Genomic DNA, 17598 nt, shown 5'->3' on the forward strand with positions numbered 1-17598 from the left:
AACTAGATCAAGAAAATATGATCATATAACACCAATTTTATCATCACTACATTGGTTACCTATAAAGTTCCGTATTAATTACAAGGTATTGCTACTGACTTATAAAGCCCTAAACGGCTTAGCTCCAGTCTATTTAATGGATCTTCTATCGCCCTATAATCCATCGCGCTCTTTAAGGTCAGTAAATTCGAGGCGTTTGGTCATACCTAGGATATCCAGATCCACCAAAGGAGGGAGAGCATTTTCACATTTAGCTCCAAAACTCTGGAATAGTCTTCCTGATACTGTTCATTGCTCAGACTCGCTCTCCCAGTTTAAAACTAGATTAAAGACGCATCTCTTCAGCCAGGCATTCATATAATACTTTTAATCTTACAGTTAAATCCGTTCTCTAGTTCATAAACGCCAGAGGAGAACTGGCCCCCGACTGAGCCTGGGTTCTCCCAAGGTTTTTTCTTTCTCCATTAGGTCACCTGATGGAGTTTTTCGGTTCCTTGCCACTGTTGCCTTTGGCTTGCTCAGTTGGGGATATTTGGGGATATTTAATTTAATTAATCAATCAACGATACTATTGATCAGCATTACCAAACGTGGACGTTCCACTAGAAACAAACATTGATGTATTGTTTTAATTTATTACTGTGAAGCTGCTTTGATACAACCTATGTTGTGAAAAGCGCTATATAAATAAACTTGACTTGACTTGACTTGACTTGGGGTCTTGGCCACTTGAGAGTGCGTGTACATGACAGGAAGTAAGTATGCAAGACGTCTCTGGTCTGGAAAATGCCACGCTTAACGCACACTAAATCCACACTATCTATGAAATTTCTCACTCTCATGTCGTTCCAAACCCGTAAGACCTTCGTTCATCTTTGGAAAACAAATTAAGATATTTTTGATGAAATCTGAGAGCTTTCTGATCTCCCCATAGACAAAACATTATAACAACTTTCAAGCCCCAGAAAGGTTGTAAAGACATCATTAAAATAGTCACGTGACTACAGTGATTTGACCTTAATGTTATGAAGTGATGAGAATAGTTTGTGTGTGCAAAAAAACAAACAAAAAGGACTTTACTCAACAGCTTATTCTCTTTTCTGTGTCATTCTCCTGTGTTGTTGACATAGTAAACACAGTGCAGCGCTTCTGGGTTCTACGTCTGAACGCCGGCTCATTATTGGCCGACTCCTGCATCAGCATCACACGCATGATTCGTGGTGCTCACGTGAACAACATCAGAGACTGACATGGAAGAGAAGAAATTGTTGGATAAAGTCGTTATTTTTTTTTTTTTTTTTTTTTTTTTTTTTGTTTTTTCATACAAAAAATATTCTTATCGCTTCATAACATTAGTTGAACCACCTTAGTTACAAGGACTATTTTAACAATGTCTTTGCTACCTTTCTGGGCCTTGAAAGGGATTGTAATGTTGCGTCTCTGGAGGGATCAAAAATCTCTTTTAGATTTCATCAAAAATATCTTAATTTGTGTTCCAAAGATGAACGGAAGTATTACGGGTTTGGAACGACATGAGGGTGAGTAATTAATGACAGTTTTCATTTTTGGGTGAACTAACCCTTTAAGCGTGTCCTGTCATTCATCACCTTGAGGAACATGCCCCAATTCTGCATAATGTCTAAGAAACGTTCCAGTGTATAAGTCCAGATGAAGATGATGGTGAGGAATTTAAATACACATGGTGACTGAACTCAAATGACGAACTGGTGATGACTCATTAATCAGAAAACATAGTAACAAAAATATTTTTGAAAATTATTTTTAACACACACACACACACACACACACACACACACACACACACACACACACACACACACACACACACACACACGTTTCATATTTTAACAACATGAAAATATTGAAAGTACATATTTTATGGCATACATAGTCTCTGTGGTGGCCAGCCTTTACTGCAAAGCGGTATATGTAATGCTAATATGTAGTGAATGGAGTTTTTCATGGTAACTGTTCCAGCAAACTTTTATTTGTTCAATAATTAAATCGGTTATAGAAGTCAAAACAAATACTTTAAACATTCTTAATGCAATTTTTATTTTTCTCTGCAACAAGGAAAATGTGTATTTTTATTTATAATTAACATTTTGAGTTTGTTCTGTGAGTGACGTCATTGATAATGGACCGGTCGCGCCTGCTCTCTCAGAACAGCCTGTGACTGGAGAGAGTCAGGTATGTCTGTGCAGTGCTCTTCATTTAAGAGTAAAATATACTGTATAAAGTGATGTTCGAAGTCAATATTTATCATAGAAATGTCATGAAACCGAAACAAGTTGATATATTCACTTTTCTGAGTACAGTTTGATGCATTTTCTGAGTTTCATGAACGCACGTGTTTGTTTGATGTTGCCGCCCGCGCGCCAAACTAGAGTGCGGGTTTTTCCTTGTAAATACATTTCTTGAAATATAATTTTGGTGGATTGAGTCTGTAGAAATGTTGTTTTGTATATTGAATGTCTGTAACTTTAGTTTGGATGCAAGAATGTATGTTTATAGCCATATGTGTGGCCTGTATTAGATGAATTGCAGTTTCTGTAATGGGGGACAGTACTTAATGTGTCTTTTCTCATACATCCTTCAGCTGAGAGAGAGAGTGAACCTGAAGGCGTGTGTGTTAATTGTCTGTCCTCTTGTCAATAAACTGCAGGTATGTTTAACAATAAAAGAAAAAATCCACTATACGATCTAACAAATTGAGACATTTTGGCTAAAATCTTAATGTAATAATATGTACTTTTAATGGAATTTTATTTCTTTAATTTGATTTTTGTGAATGTGAATTTCCATAAATAAGACACAGAGAAATTGATTATTGTAAAACAAGACTTTATTGTATAAAACGCAGAACAGCCTGTGACTGGAGAGAGTCAGCTGAGAGAGAGAGTGAACCTGAAGGCGTGTGTGTTAATTGTCTGTCCTCTTGTCAATAAACTGCAGACGTGGTCCACCGAAGCCAGTGGTGTCGTGGGGGTTTTCTTGTGGTGTGAGACCAGTTCCGCTACAAATTGGTGCCGTGACCCGGATCAAGGGATCAGCCATTGCAGATCGCCGGGAAAAGTCATCGACATCACCAGTCAACAGAACTTTTGTGGTAGATAAGCAGTGTGACTTAAACATGGACAGTTACGGTTTTACACACAACAAAGCACAAGAACACATGGCAGATGCAGATGTTAATCCTGCAAACGTGACACCTGTTTATGTTAGGAGTAGTGTTTTAAGTTCACATAGGTTCTCTACTGGAATGGGGAGAGGGGCTCAGTTAAATAGTATGCTAGAACAAAATATGGCAGCCAGCCCAGTACATCTAGCCACTCCAGTACGTCCCTCAACCAGTAGCCCAACTATGCTAGGCATGAGTAGTGACACAACAGTGCCTCATGGAGAAAGACTATACTGCCCCCCAGTGGGCGAACCAGTGAATCAGTGGCAAACGATGGCAGATTTAATGAAGCAACTGGGTAGCGAAATAGGGAACCAAATTTCTGCAAACCTGAGATCTGCAGGGCAAAATCCCCAGAGAGATTATGTTAATGCCCAACAGCCTTCACCTCAGAGTCCTGATTTGTCAAATTTGAACCTAATAGTTAGGCATCAAGATATCAAAGAACCGCCTACCTTTAGAGGTGATAAGACAGATCGATGCACCATTAGTGAATGGCAAGAACTGATGCAAGCTTACTTAAACAAGAAGGGCTTCGGTGCATCTGAACAGGGCCAAGAGATTCTCGACAAGCTAATGGGCCATGCTAAAGATGTTGTGAGGACATGTATTCGCAACAATCCCCTGATTGATGTGGCTAGAGATCCACATGTCATCTTTTCAATTCTAAGGCAACATTTTGGAGATGCAATTTCCTCCACAACACCTTTAAGAGACTTTTATGACACCTTGCCAAAGCAGTCAGAAAGTGGCTTGGATTACTGGATCAGACTAAATAAGGCAGTTGACCTAGCTGATGAATGCCTAAACCGACAAGGAAAAAGAGTTGAAGACCCTAGTCACGAAGTGGCAATGATGTTTGTGAGGCATTGTCCTGAGCCTGCTCTGTACACTGCCCTTCGGAGCAAACCATTGGAAAGTTGGAATGCACAAGACATTCAAGCATTAATTGACAGCCACCACAGAGACAAACAGTCTATAAGAGTAGATAGAGAGAGAAGGGTTGATGAAACCTCATCTAACGCCTGGTGCATGACCCAACAGCAGTCCACTGCAGTTAATCAGCCAAGCGGTTCAGATTCTGCTCTCCTCGGGCGAGTGGTTTCTCTACTAGAGCAGTTCCTAGTCAAACAGAAGGAGCAAGAACAGAAAACTGAACAGGGCAAGGTCGTGCCTGAATCCCCTGCAGTCCCCTGCAAAATATGTAGGGCTCAAGATCATACGACAAAGACTCACTGTTTTAAGGAGGGGCTGTGTTTTAGGTGTTTCAAGACAGGGCACAGAGGTTTTGAATGCCCTGACAAAAGACAAGTAAAACAAGTCACAGCCAGCGTAGCCACTAGACCTGAGCACCATTTAAACTAGAAAACCTGCATTGTGGGGGGGGCAGTGTGGGTATCAGACAAGTAAAGACCCCAGAAAGCCCATTGACTGTTCAGGTAACTACAAGTGATCACTTAAGTCAAAACAGTGTAAGTGAAGGACTTGCAGTTCAGCAAAAGACGACCTGTGAGGCTCCAAAAGCTAATTACCAGAGAATTAATGATGAAGATGATCTGTTCTATGCTCCAGTATTAGTTGAGGGGAAAGTGAAACTATTAGCTCTTGTCGATAGTGGATCTGTTACCTGTACATTGAGTGAAACAGCTGAACGCACGCTTAAAGACTGGAACTTGATCTGCACAGATTCGAGTAAACCCACAAAAAAAGTACTTACTGGCTGTGGAGGGAATGAAACAAAACCAAAGTGCACATATGAGTTGAATGTGGATATGCTTGAATGTAAAATGACAATCAACTTTCTAGTGGTCCCAGGCCAAAAAGATGAAATGATAGTTGGATCGAATGTCATCAGGCATGTGACTCAGCAGATGAGGAAAACTGAGTGGTACTGGAAAAGCTTATCTCAACCAGTTCAAGATAATGTTCAAGAACCCCTGCTGAATGTGCTTTCTAATGTTGACCGCTGGCATGGAGATAAGATACCGCAGAGAGTTGGCACGGTAGTATTGCGACAATGTCTTACACTAGAGCCACAGCAAGAACATTTGGTTTGGGGAAGGTTAAAGGAAGAGGTTCCCTTGTCTGTTGGAAGTACAGTAATGCTCGAACCCTCCACTTCCCGTTCTGCACCAAGAAATGTTATGGTAGCTCGCAGTGTTTGCCCACTCTGGGGTGATAAGTGGATTCCTATGAGAGTGATCAATATGATTGACCGCCCCATTGTTTTGCGCCGCAATACTAAAATAGCTAACGTGCACCCATGCCTTGCACTAGAGGAACTAGATCTCACAGAAAAAAGTACAGAATACCTGCAGGAAGGGGTTCAGCAGAATATTGTCCAAGTTAATGAGCTCAATGAGAAAAGCAAGCTGCAGTCTGACTATAGAGCCAAGTTTAGAGATCTGGGCCTGACAGAAATTGACATTGAGTCCTGTGAAGTAAGTGATTACTGGAAAGGAGAGCTGACTGATCTCATAGTACAGTATGAAAGTACCTTCTCTCGTGACAAGCTAGATTGCGGTGAAGTAAAGAACACTGTTCATCGGATACGACTCAAAGATGAGAAGCCTTTCCGACTGCCCTACAGAAGGGTTCCACCCACCCATTATCAGAAATTGAGACAAACATTGGATGAGATGGAGGAGCGTGGTATCATTCAAAAATCAAACCGTGAATGGGCATCACCTTTAGTCTTAGTCTGGAAACCTTCTGGAGAGCTAAGGATATGTACAGACTTTAGATGGCTCAACCAAAGGACAGAAAAGGATGCGTATCCTTTGCCCCATCAAGCTGATGCCCTCGCATCATTAGGAGGAAATAGTTATTTTAGCACCATGGATTTAACATCGGGCTTCTATAACATTCCAATTCATGAGGATGATCGGAAATATACGGCATGCACAACTCCAGTAGGGCTTTATGAATATAATCGTATGGCTCAAGGTTTATGTAACAGCCCAGCTACGTTCTCACGCATGATGACATCTATTTTTGGAGACCAGAACTTCCTTTCGCTTCTTTGCTACTTAGATGATCTACTCGTCTTTGGCAAAACTGAGAAGGAAGCTCTTGATCGCCTGGAGATGGTGTTTTCCCGACTTAAAGAGCATAACCTGAAACTGGCGCAAAAGAAGTGCTATTTCTTGAGAAAAACAGTCAAGTTTTTGGGTCATATTGTGACTGAGAGTGGCATAGCAACCGATCCTGCAAAAGTGTCTGCAATCAGTGACATTAAATCCACAGACTTGATGGAAGTAGACGGAAAGACTCCTTCACCAACCAAAATTAAATCTTTTCTTGGGATGGCGAATTATTATTACCATTTCATTGAAGGTCTCTCGACTTTAGCTAAACCATTATTTAAACTGACTGCTGGACAGAAAGTCGGGAGAAGACATGGACAAAAGAAACCCTTCGTTTCCAAACCTAGGCGTTTAAGACCTGAAGACTGGACTGCAGAGTGTGACACAGCTGTAGAAAATATAAAACATGCACTTTCTCACACTGTTGTTCTTGCCCACCCAGACTTCCATAGACCTTTTCTTTTGTCTACCGATGCATCTTTGGATGGTTTTGGTGCAGTCTTGAGTCAGATTCCAGAAGATGAGACAAAACCTAGACCAGTCGCTTTTGCAAGTAAGACCCTGTCAAAAGCCCAGTCCCATTACCCTGCTCATAGGTTAGAGTTCTATGCACTGAAGTGGGCAGTTTGTGATAAATTCGCCCATTGGCTGAAGGGGACTAAATTTACAGTGCTAACTGATAACAACCCCCTCACGTATATAATGTCAAAGCCAAAGCTAGATGCCTGCGAGCAGAGATGGGTATCTAAGCTTGCCCCTTTTGACTTTGATCTCAGATACATACCTGGTACCAAAAACATCCCTGCTGATCTTTTGAGCCGCCGACCTTTTGCCAAAACATTAGAAGTCTGTGATGCACTTGAGACTAAATCTAAACATGTGACTTCCGAAACCATTCAGGAAACTTTCCGGTTATCAGTGAATGTGCACCATCAAATGGGTGAAAGCAGCATGGATTCTCAAGTTGAAAACCTGAAGGTGGTTAGTAGTGAAGGGGTAAAAGCTGTCTTTGAGTCCTGTCTCAACTGGGAAGCCAGTAGTCCAGTTCAGAGTATTCATCTAGCCCAGAATAATACTTTTGTCCATGGAGGTGTCAGCACTCTTCCAGTCTTCTCTGTGGAGGATATACGGATGAAGCAGAAAGCAGATCCCACTGTGTCCCGTGTTGCATTCTTTGTTGAAAGGAAAAGGAGACCATCACGTAGAGAGAGAGACAATGAAACTGCACCAGTAATGAGACTTCTGAAACACTGGGAAAAGCTTGAAGTAAAAGTTGGAGTTCTGTACCGCAGGTCCAAAGATCGGGTCGGTAAAGTCAGGTATCAGCTTGTGCTTCCCCTGTCACTGAGAACTGTTGCTCTCAGAGGAACTCATGACGATGCAGGCCATCAAGGACAAAACAGAACCCTTCATCTTGTACGCCAGAGGTTTTTCTGGTCTGGTATGGACACAGATGTTAAGAAGTATGTCTCGCATTGTAAACGATGTGTAGTTGGGAAGACACAGGAACCTGAGGCCAGGGCTCCACTAGAGTCTATCAGAACGAATGCACCACTTGAGCTCGTATGTATAGATTTCTGGTCTGCAGAAGGAACCCATGGAGAGAGTATTGATGTTCTGGTCATAACAGACCATTTCACAAAACTAGCCCATGCGTTCCCCTGTCCCAACCAAACAGCCAAAGTAGTGGCTCAGAAATTGTGGAACAACTTTTTCTGCGTGTATGGCTTTCCGCAGAGAATACATTCTGACAAAGGTGCAAATTTCGAGAGCAAATTGATAGCGGAGTTGTTGCTGGTGTCTGGTGTTGAAAAGTCCCATACCACACCGTACCATCCTATGGGCAATGGCCAGACAGAGAGGTTTAATCGCACCCTTGGGAGCATGATCCGCTCTTTGCCGCCTCGAGCAAAGGAAAAGTGGCCGCAAATCATTCAGACACTCACGTTTTCCTACAATTGTACTACCCATGAAACAACAGGGTTTGCGCCTTTCTACTTAATGTTTGGAAGGATTCCTAAGTTACCTGTAGACGTCATGTTTGGAAGTGCCCTCAGAAATGAGGATGTTCAGACTTATGATGAGTATGTGAAATCTCTTCAGAAGGATCTTAGAGAAGCTGTGCACATTGCTAAAAGCAATACTACTGATGCACAGAGAAAACAGGCCCAAGGGTATAACAAAAGATCCAAGGGCGCTCCTCTGGAGGTTGGAGACCGTGTTCTCTTAGTAAATAAAAAGGAAAGAGGAAAAGGAAAGTTGGCGGATGTGTGGGACTCAGCAGTTCATGTAGTGATATGGAAAGATCCGTCAATGCCCATCTACAGAGTTGAGAATCCCACAACAAAGAAAAGCAAAGTTGTCCATCGTAACTTCCTCCTTCCAGTCAATTTCCTTCCATTGGAAGAGCCGGACATTGAATCAACAGTCTTATCAACAGTGTCAGGAGATGAAAAAGATCAAACAGAAGATCAAAGATCTTTGTTCAGTATGGGAAGAGAATCAAGGAGCAGTAGAACAGCTGCATGGATTTTTCAAGGTGCCGCTTTCAAAGCGCCTCAGAGTACTGGAAAATGTGCTGTAAAGGAGACCAAAGAACATGTCACAGAGTTGGAAAAATCAGTCTGCATAAGTCAAACAAGAGAGAAAGATCTTTCTACAAGGAGTGAAAGCGGACATACTGAAAGTTCTAGCGATGAACATGAAGCAAGAGATACAGACTCTGACAGTGAGCAGTCTGAGGATGACAATAGTGTACATGGATGTAAACCAGATCACTTATGCTGTAGGGATGGAAAAAGGCTCCAAAAATCTGTTGACAATCAGAGTGTTCAAGGTGAATCAATCGTCATGTCAAGTAATGCCAGTTCAATGAGCAGATCATTCAAAAGCTCTAAGCACCAAGCCTCAAGTTACAAAAGTGGACATGGACAGAGAAAGTCCCTAAGAACGGTGACTGTAGCAGATACTGCCTTAGAACCAAGTGAAGGAACAGTGAGAACCAGGGCAGGAAGGCTAGTGAAACCTGTCAGGCGCCTGCTCGAGTGTATGAGCATGATCTTGACTGAATCGGGGCAAAAAGATCCTCTCGCAGAGTTGCTCAAAATTGTGTCAAGTTTGATAGAGAGTTAAATTGATCCTTAAAGTAAAATGTTAAGCTGAACTTAAGAACTGACCAGAATTAAGAACTGAGTGAGCTTTGATAGGATTTGAGAAGTACTTTTTGTGGGAATTTATGGTAATATGTATAAGGGCATATTTCTCCCGAGCAAAATGTTTTGCTATTCACGTGAATGACTTAAGTCTGGGAATTCTACATTAAAGGAAAATGTCTCACCTACAGCCTTAAAGTTTGCTGAAATTTAGGAGGGGAGAGTGTAGTGAATGGAGTTTTTCATGGTAACTGTTCCAGCAAACTTTTATTTGTTCAATAATTAAATCGGTTATAGAAGTCAAAACAAATACTTTAAACATTCTTAATGCAATTTTTATTTTTCTCTGCAACAAGGAAAATGTGTATTTTTATTTATAATTAACATTTTGAGTTTGTTCTGTGAGTGACGTCATTGATAATGGACCGGTCGCGCCTGCTCTCTCAGAACAGCCTGTGACTGGAGAGAGTCAGGTATGTCTGTGCAGTGCTCTTCATTTAAGAGTAAAATATACTGTATAAAGTGATGTTCGAAGTCAATATTTATCATAGAAATGTCATGAAACCGAAACAAGTTGATATATTCACTTTTCTGAGTACAGTTTGATGCATTTTCTGAGTTTCATGAACGCACGTGTTTGTTTGATGTTGCCGCCCGCGCGCCAAACTAGAGTGCGGGTTTTTCCTTGTAAATACATTTCTTGAAATATAATTTTGGTGGATTGAGTCTGTAGAAATGTTGTTTTGTATATTGAATGTCTGTAACTTTAGTTTGGATGCTAGAATGTATGTTTATAGCCATATGTGTGGCCTGTATTAGATGAATTGCAGTTTCTGTAATGGGGGACAGTACTTAATGTGTCTTTTCTCATACATCCTTCAGCTGAGAGAGAGAGTGAACCTGAAGGCGTGTGTGTTAATTGTCTGTCCTCTTGTCAATAAACTGCAGGTATGTTTAACAATAAAAGAAAAAATCCACTATACGATCTAACAAATTGAGACATTTTGGCTAAAATCTTAATGTAATAATATGTACTTTTAATGGAATTTTATTTCTTTAATTTGATTTTTGTGAATGTGAATTTCCATAAATAAGACACAGAGAAATTGATTATTGTAAAACAAGACTTTATTGTATAAAACGCAGAACAGCCTGTGACTGGAGAGAGTCAGCTGAGAGAGAGAGTGAACCTGAAGGCGTGTGTGTTAATTGTCTGTCCTCTTGTCAATAAACTGCAGACGTGGTCCACCGAAGCCAGTGGTGTCGTGGGGGTTTTCTTGTGGTGTGAGACCAGTTCCGCTACAAATAGGCCTGTATTGCAAGGTATGTTGTCATGGGAAGAAGGAGGCAGGAACCGGCAAACATTCAAACACTTTAATAATAAAACAAACACAAAACGAAAGTAAAGGTGGCAACCCCATCACAGACACCTGCCACACACACATAATAATACATAAACAAAACACAACGTAAAGTCCAGGCCTGGTCCTCTCTCATCCTTCACTGATGTCGCTCCTGCTTTTATGCTTCCGAAGCTCCTCCGTGAGAGATACGACACTGCTCATCATCAATCATGCCACCGGCCTTGTGCGTTCTCTAACGGCCCTCAGCCTCGTCCTGCTTGCCACAAGCCTATAGCTGAACTATTTATAAATTGATTAATATTTCTGGTAAGACTTTTGGGTGAGATGTTGTCATAATTCACAGAAGACAAGAGGAAGTTGACGTCAGGTTTTAGTGCAGAAGAAACACTATCATGACCAAACCATCATGATGTTCATTCTATTTTTTCTTTCTTTGCCTCATAACAGGCAAGCATAGGTGGGAGTTAACCAATGACTAAGGAGACGCACTTCCTCTTTAAAAACATTTCAAAAGAATGTCATGAAATAGTTTCAAGTTATCTGTCGCCTATAGCAACAACATACACATTCCATCATAAACACTCCCGATAAATTATTTGTTATTAAAGTGACCCCAGATAACAACAATATGTTCTAAGAACATTTCATCTCAACATTATGAGAACAATCATCAAGTACAAATCACATCATGGACGTTCCATGAAAACTTTATGAAAACATTCTGCAAATAAAAATAACATTATAAGGATGTTCTGAGAATGTTATTCTAAGAATGTTTTCTATATATATATATTTAAAAGTGGGTTATGGGTTGATGACCATGGGAAAAAGTGGTTCCCATGGCCAAACCATTTGAGAACCACTTCTAGATGAATGTTGAAATAACCAAAGACTACAAGTGTGCTGCTATACTCAGGGAATGAGGACAGCAGCACATCCAGCTCCTCTACAAAGGTACCCAATTGGGGGCGAAAAATTACTACAAGATGGATTTTAACAGGAGCTATAACTATGACTTAGGCAATTATGCTATGAGGCTAACGATATGCTACATTTTTATCTCAAAATCAGTTACTATTTGTTTCAGAATGTTCAGAGAACATATTCAACATAAACAAATTATGTTTGCAAAATGGTGAAATTGAATGCTCCCTTAACATTCATAAAACATTTTTTTTTTAAACGCTTAAAGTTTTGAAAGTTTAGACATTCAGGAATAACATTTTCATTACTTTATGGGAACATTAGCAAAATTATTTTAGAACATATTTTTGTTAGCTGGGAAAGTGTCATCATAGATTATTTGTGTTTGACGAATTTAGTGTTACAATTGCCCCCAGACCCCCTACTAATGAAACAGATACAAATGAATGTGTGTCTGGTGCGTTCAAGTCATCTCGTATAGATCGTATTTACGAGTTGAACGCACTTGAACGCCACCACAATGTCGTAAATACCAGTGGGGAGCTCGGGATTTTCTCTAAGCTCCGATCTTTACGAGTTGGGGGCGTGTCAGTGATTAACATGGCGGAATACACAATACGTAAAGGTATTTAGCTGTGATATTGTCAGGCTTTTCTATTTACAGCGCAGTTAGCTAATCGCCAACACAGAATATGATAGTATAACAATGCAACATGTAATGGTGTTGGCAGTGGCTTCATAAATTAATTAAAAAAATAAAACTACAAAGTACACCTGATGCACATTTCTTTGTTCTTCATTTTCTAGAACAAGAGTTTAAGAACCTTACTGTATTTTTGTGTAATTAATTAAGAGAAAGTACTCCGCCATTTTGCTCCGACGAAAGTGACTTGAACGCACATGCCGTTATAAGCACGACTTCCCACCTCGTACGTACGAACTTCCCAGGAGGACTTGAACGCACCATCCTCATCTAGTCAGATGGCGCAAGAGTGTTATATGATGGGGAAAGGGAAGTGCAGCAGTCACTACAGACTCAGCTAGACAACTCAAGATACAAGAAGAGAGACTTTCACAATGGCCACATACGCAAAAGTGTTCTACATTTCAATCGGGTTTTGGCTCATTTTAGGTGAGTATTAAATGTTGTGCTGTCTTTATTTCGAATGGATCCTGTTTAGCATTTTGGAATGACAGATTTTATGCTCAGCTGTTCATGTTGTGTTTAACGTGTTTTCAGGGCTGCCAACTTTTGAGTTTAGCTTGCAGTGAGATTTTTTTTGGGGGGGGGGGGGGGGGGGGGGGGGGGGATTTGCTATTTAGTTACCAAAAAAAATTTGGTAACTAAATAGAATTTCATGAAGTTTAGTGACAACATGTTACAATGTTTACATTGTACAATGACTGGTAGTAGGCTATACAGTTTTTATTATTGCTTGACAAACATTTCAAGATTTCAATTCCATTCTTGTGATTTGATTCCGATTTTGAATCAATATTGACTCATTTGGATACATGTTTATTTTAAATTTTATTTAAAAAAATAATCTCACCTAATGCTGTAAACATAGAAGGCCTAATCTGCTGGTATTATTAAAGGTTAAAAATAACAAATTAAATATAATGCAGTTTTTGTTATAATAATAATTATTTAATGGCATAAGTAAAAATATAATAAATATGTAATATAGTGCTCAGCAAAATCTCCTCTCTAGCTATTTTTTCTATTCAATTAACATGGTCATTAAATGGCTTTCCTGAGGTAAATGTAACGTTATGTGACATAATTGTTCTCCTGCTGTTATATATTGACCTCTTTCAGTGGTTGAAAAATCCACGAGTGGTCGATATTATGTATACTTTCGGTAAGTTGTACTGTATCTTTAAATAAAAAAGTAACAGATGATCGGTTCACGTGCATTTGAACTGATCGAGGCGCTCAGCGATCTGTCACGTCACATTTACAAGCGCCAAACGTATTTTTGTCTGAATTTCGTAATAAAATTGACGGAATCTAAGAGCTGAGAATTAGTTTAATATTAAAAGTACCCCTTTGCTCCGCAATTTTTCTGTGCGTGAGAAAATGGATGTGTGGCGTGAGAGCGTGTGAAAAGTGTCAATTGCGTGAGTCTCACGCTCAATGCGTGAGAGTTGGCAGCCCTGTGTTTTATGTGAGGATAGAACTGATTCAGAAGTGATTTATTGTAAATCCTGGATATTATAACGGTTTGTGTTTTTATTTAGGTGTTGAATGCTTCAGCGATGAGTTAAATTATGTTTTAACTATTAAGCCTGGAGGATCTGTCACCATCCCATGTCATTATGATGAGAAAAACCCACCGCAGAAATACTGGTTCTCAGATAATGATCGATCTTATATAGACACAAACACAACAGAGGAGAATCTGTCAGTAGTCGATCATCCTGATCAGAGTCTCTTTACCGTGACTATGAGAAACCTGCAGAGCAAACATACTGGACACTATTATTGTGTTGTGGAGACTGATGGACAGCCGAGTGTTAGATTTGATCTTTATATCAAGGTTCAGTCTGGTATGAGATTTTTATAATGGTTTTAATCACATTCTAATGTATAATTCTCTGACTTCACACACATGTATTTTATAATATTTTATAATCAGATGTCTTGTGTCTGTGTGTTCAGCTCCAGATGTGTCTGTGATGAGCAGCAGTGTATCTGAACATGAAGGTGATAATGTCAGTGTCCAGTGTTTCTACACTTCTGGATATCAGAATAAACTCAAACAGTGGTGCAGATATAAAGATCAGCGCTGTTACACTGAGAAGAGGACTGACACATCCCAGAATGCATCAGTCCAGATCAGTGATGATGAGAGAAGCTCCTTCACTGTGTTGATGACTGGACTGAGACTCAGTGATTCTGGATGGTACTTTTGCTCTGCTGGAGAGGCACTGAATCCTGTTCATCTCACTGTAACCGAGGCAGAACCAGGTAGGCTAATTTTTTTTCTCAATAATGTAATATTTTGCATCGACATATAAAAATGAAACACAACTAAAATTTCTTTGCTTTCTACTTTTGACAGTAAACGGAGCCACGGACAATCCAAGAGACTTGTTAGTATTTAAATGGTTCTCATTAAAATGAATAATCTTCCTAGAATTATTTTATATTTGTCTGTTTTGTCATCAACGCTCTATTTCCCCAATTTATTTTTCTTTATTGTTTACATAATCATTTACTTATTGCCCTGTTTTTTCTTGCTTTTTTCTATCTTTGCACACCAAATAAGTACTTCTCCTGTATTGTTTAAAATAAAATAAAGCTTTAAACTAATTCTAAGACTGTGGCTAATTCTAATGCTGAAGTGCATTAACACAGTTTAATTAAGATCTGATGAAAGTTTAATTCAGATATGCCTTATTTGCTGGTGCTTTTATTCAGATGACTTAATCACACACCTTTTCTTCTGAGCTTATTGAATGAACCGATTTTAAAGTGTTTTCTTGTTTGCCACAGAGATAAAGGTCTTCTGACTGTGTGGCTTCCAGTTTCAGCTGCACTTTTGCTGCTGTTGATTCTGGTCGGTGTTTTCACCTGGAGACGGAAACAGAGACCCAGTCAGTTGACCTGCACTCCATTCTTAATTCTTTTTAAAGTTCATTTCATGCCATGTTATCATTTATTTCAACAGCACATATACATAAACTCTGTTAATGTCATATTATTGTTTCCCCTTTTTAAAATAAAGAGCAAGATAAACACCAAAACAGAGAGAGAAACGACAGCAGAACCAATGTAAGTCCTTTAAATTATGAGTTATGAAAATGTTTATGAAAATGTTTGTATGTGTCACACCATCAAAGACTGTTTGTTTTCGTTCACCATTTCTCCCTGCCTTGTTTGTCATTATGGTCACTGATTTGATTTCGTCATTGTGTTCAAGTGTGTGCATGTCATTATCTCCCCTACTTAAATTCAGATCAGTTGGTGTGTCTTTTTGTCAGGTTATGTCAATGAGTACATTGTGTGTGGATTATCGTGGATTTGCCTGTTGGAATATTAATCTTTATCTTCTTGATCTTCATCATGTGTTTTGTCTCTCCCTCACAACAGAATCAAAAGTTAAACGGTGAATCATTGGTGTTTGTTTTTCTTCGTCTCAGTTCATGTTTTTGTTTTGGCTTTTATTTCATGGACTTCCCTGCTGTTAAACTACTATGCCTTGAGGAGGGAGAACGCTCCCTCGAGCAACATCTGGAGACATTTTTGGATCTGGCTCATCAGACCACTTTCCTGGATGACTGCCTCTGCACGTTTCTTCGGGTTGGCCTCAACACCGCCACTCGAGCTCAGTTGTCTGGAGAACCTCCTTGTGGGAGCTTCGGCGACTTTGTGGAGTGGGTGCTGGTGTCCTGCTGATCATCCCTCACCTTTGATGACGTCACCAGCCCCACTCCAAACCCATCGGTCAGAAGAAAGCAGTTTGAGCCCACCGTAGACGTCGAGCCCGACACCGAAGCGCAAGGCAGCAACACAATCTTACCTCTTCATCTGTGAATGAAGAGAATCTTCATCTGTCCCGTCAGAACCACCCTGCCTCCCTCTCCCACCACCTTAGAGGACAACCCACATCTTCTGACTTTTCTGACATCCTCAGCCCTCATTCCTGCCACCCACTCCTCACTGTCTCCCACCATTCCCTCTGTGTTTACTCCTCTCAGTGGTGCGGATCCACCTTGGGCCAGCTGTGAACCATCTCAGCCTGGGCAAGAGGAGCCCACAACTCCACTTACAACCTTGGTGGACATCGCTCCTCCTCGACCCATCTCCCTGACTTCCCTGCTCCTGCGCTCCTACCGCCCACCATTCCAGAGAGGACCATCGGCCATTCGGCCTCGCCGAGCTCCCTCAGTCAGTCGGCTCCACCTGGGTTAGACCTTGCATGCCGTCCGCTGCGCTTCGGCCCTCCACCCCTTTGACTATGGCACACTCAGTCGTCCCTCAGGCTCCGCCACCGCCCTCGGTCACCCCAGCTCGCCCTCTGTCCTCTGGATCTGCTCTGTCATAGTGTGAGGTTGTTGCTGGGGCGTGGCCGCCACAGTCTTCGGCGTCGCTCCATCGCCTCGGATCTTCGGCTGTGCGGTGGTCTCTTTCTTCAGCGCCATGGGGGTGTCAGGACTTCTACCACCATGGTTCTTGTCTCCGTCGACGCCACTATAGAGCACAGTTCTGGTTGTGGCTTGGGCACCTGCCATCATGCCCCTGCTCAAGGCTCCTTTCTGACTTTCACCAACTTCAGTTCTGTCTCCTCCCGGTCAGCCGTCCTTCTCCAGAACCTCCTCATGTATCCTCTGCCGGTTTCGCCTACCCTTCGCCAACCCCTTCGCCTTCTCCTCATGTTCCTCCTCTCTACGGCGCGAGGACGCACCTTCCGGGAGGGGGCGTACTGTCACACCATAAAATACTCGTTTGTTTTCGTTCACCGTTTCTCCCTGCTTTGTTGGTCGTCGTGGTCACTGATTTGATTTCGTCATGAATCTTCGTTGTGTGTTTAGTCTCTCCCTCACAACCTGTGACAGTATGACAATATCTGTGTATTTTTACAGTTTCCCAATCGCTTTGGCTCGTTTTTAGTCTTACTATTCTATATTTATGGGAAATCAAAACCCTATTGCACGTCTGCAAAATGTAATAACTCGCCCAAAACATTTAATTCATGCTTCAAAACTATTGTGTACGTAAACTGGCCAGTGCCACCAAAATGAAGAAATTATTGTGTGAACCATGCTGGTCAAAAAGTTTTTTTTACATGTCAGTCAACACTGGAATGTTTGCAATATACAAATGTCTTTTTTGCTCTACTTTTTTGTTGACACTGACTTCT

General features: G+C 40.9%; 1 protein-coding gene across 1 annotated transcript in view; it reads left to right on the plus strand.

The window, feature by feature from the left end:
- The first annotated feature begins 12713 nt into the window (after positions 1-12713).
- The window catches only part of LOC308695353 (polymeric immunoglobulin receptor-like), a 34040-nt gene continuing 29155 nt past the window's right edge, over positions 12714-17598 (plus strand). Inside the window, exons 1-3 of the mRNA XM_081373473.1 lie at positions 12714-12860; positions 13973-14281; positions 14394-14702. Coding sequence (XP_081229599.1) covers positions 12806-12860; positions 13973-14281; positions 14394-14702 — 673 coding nt within the window. The 5' untranslated portion in view covers positions 12714-12805. The remainder of the gene's footprint in view (positions 12861-13972; positions 14282-14393; positions 14703-17598) is intronic.

Source organism: Scardinius erythrophthalmus, assembly GCF_964197995.2.
Source record: "Scardinius erythrophthalmus genome assembly, chromosome: 9".
NCBI lineage: Eukaryota > Metazoa > Chordata > Actinopteri > Cypriniformes > Leuciscidae > Scardinius > Scardinius erythrophthalmus.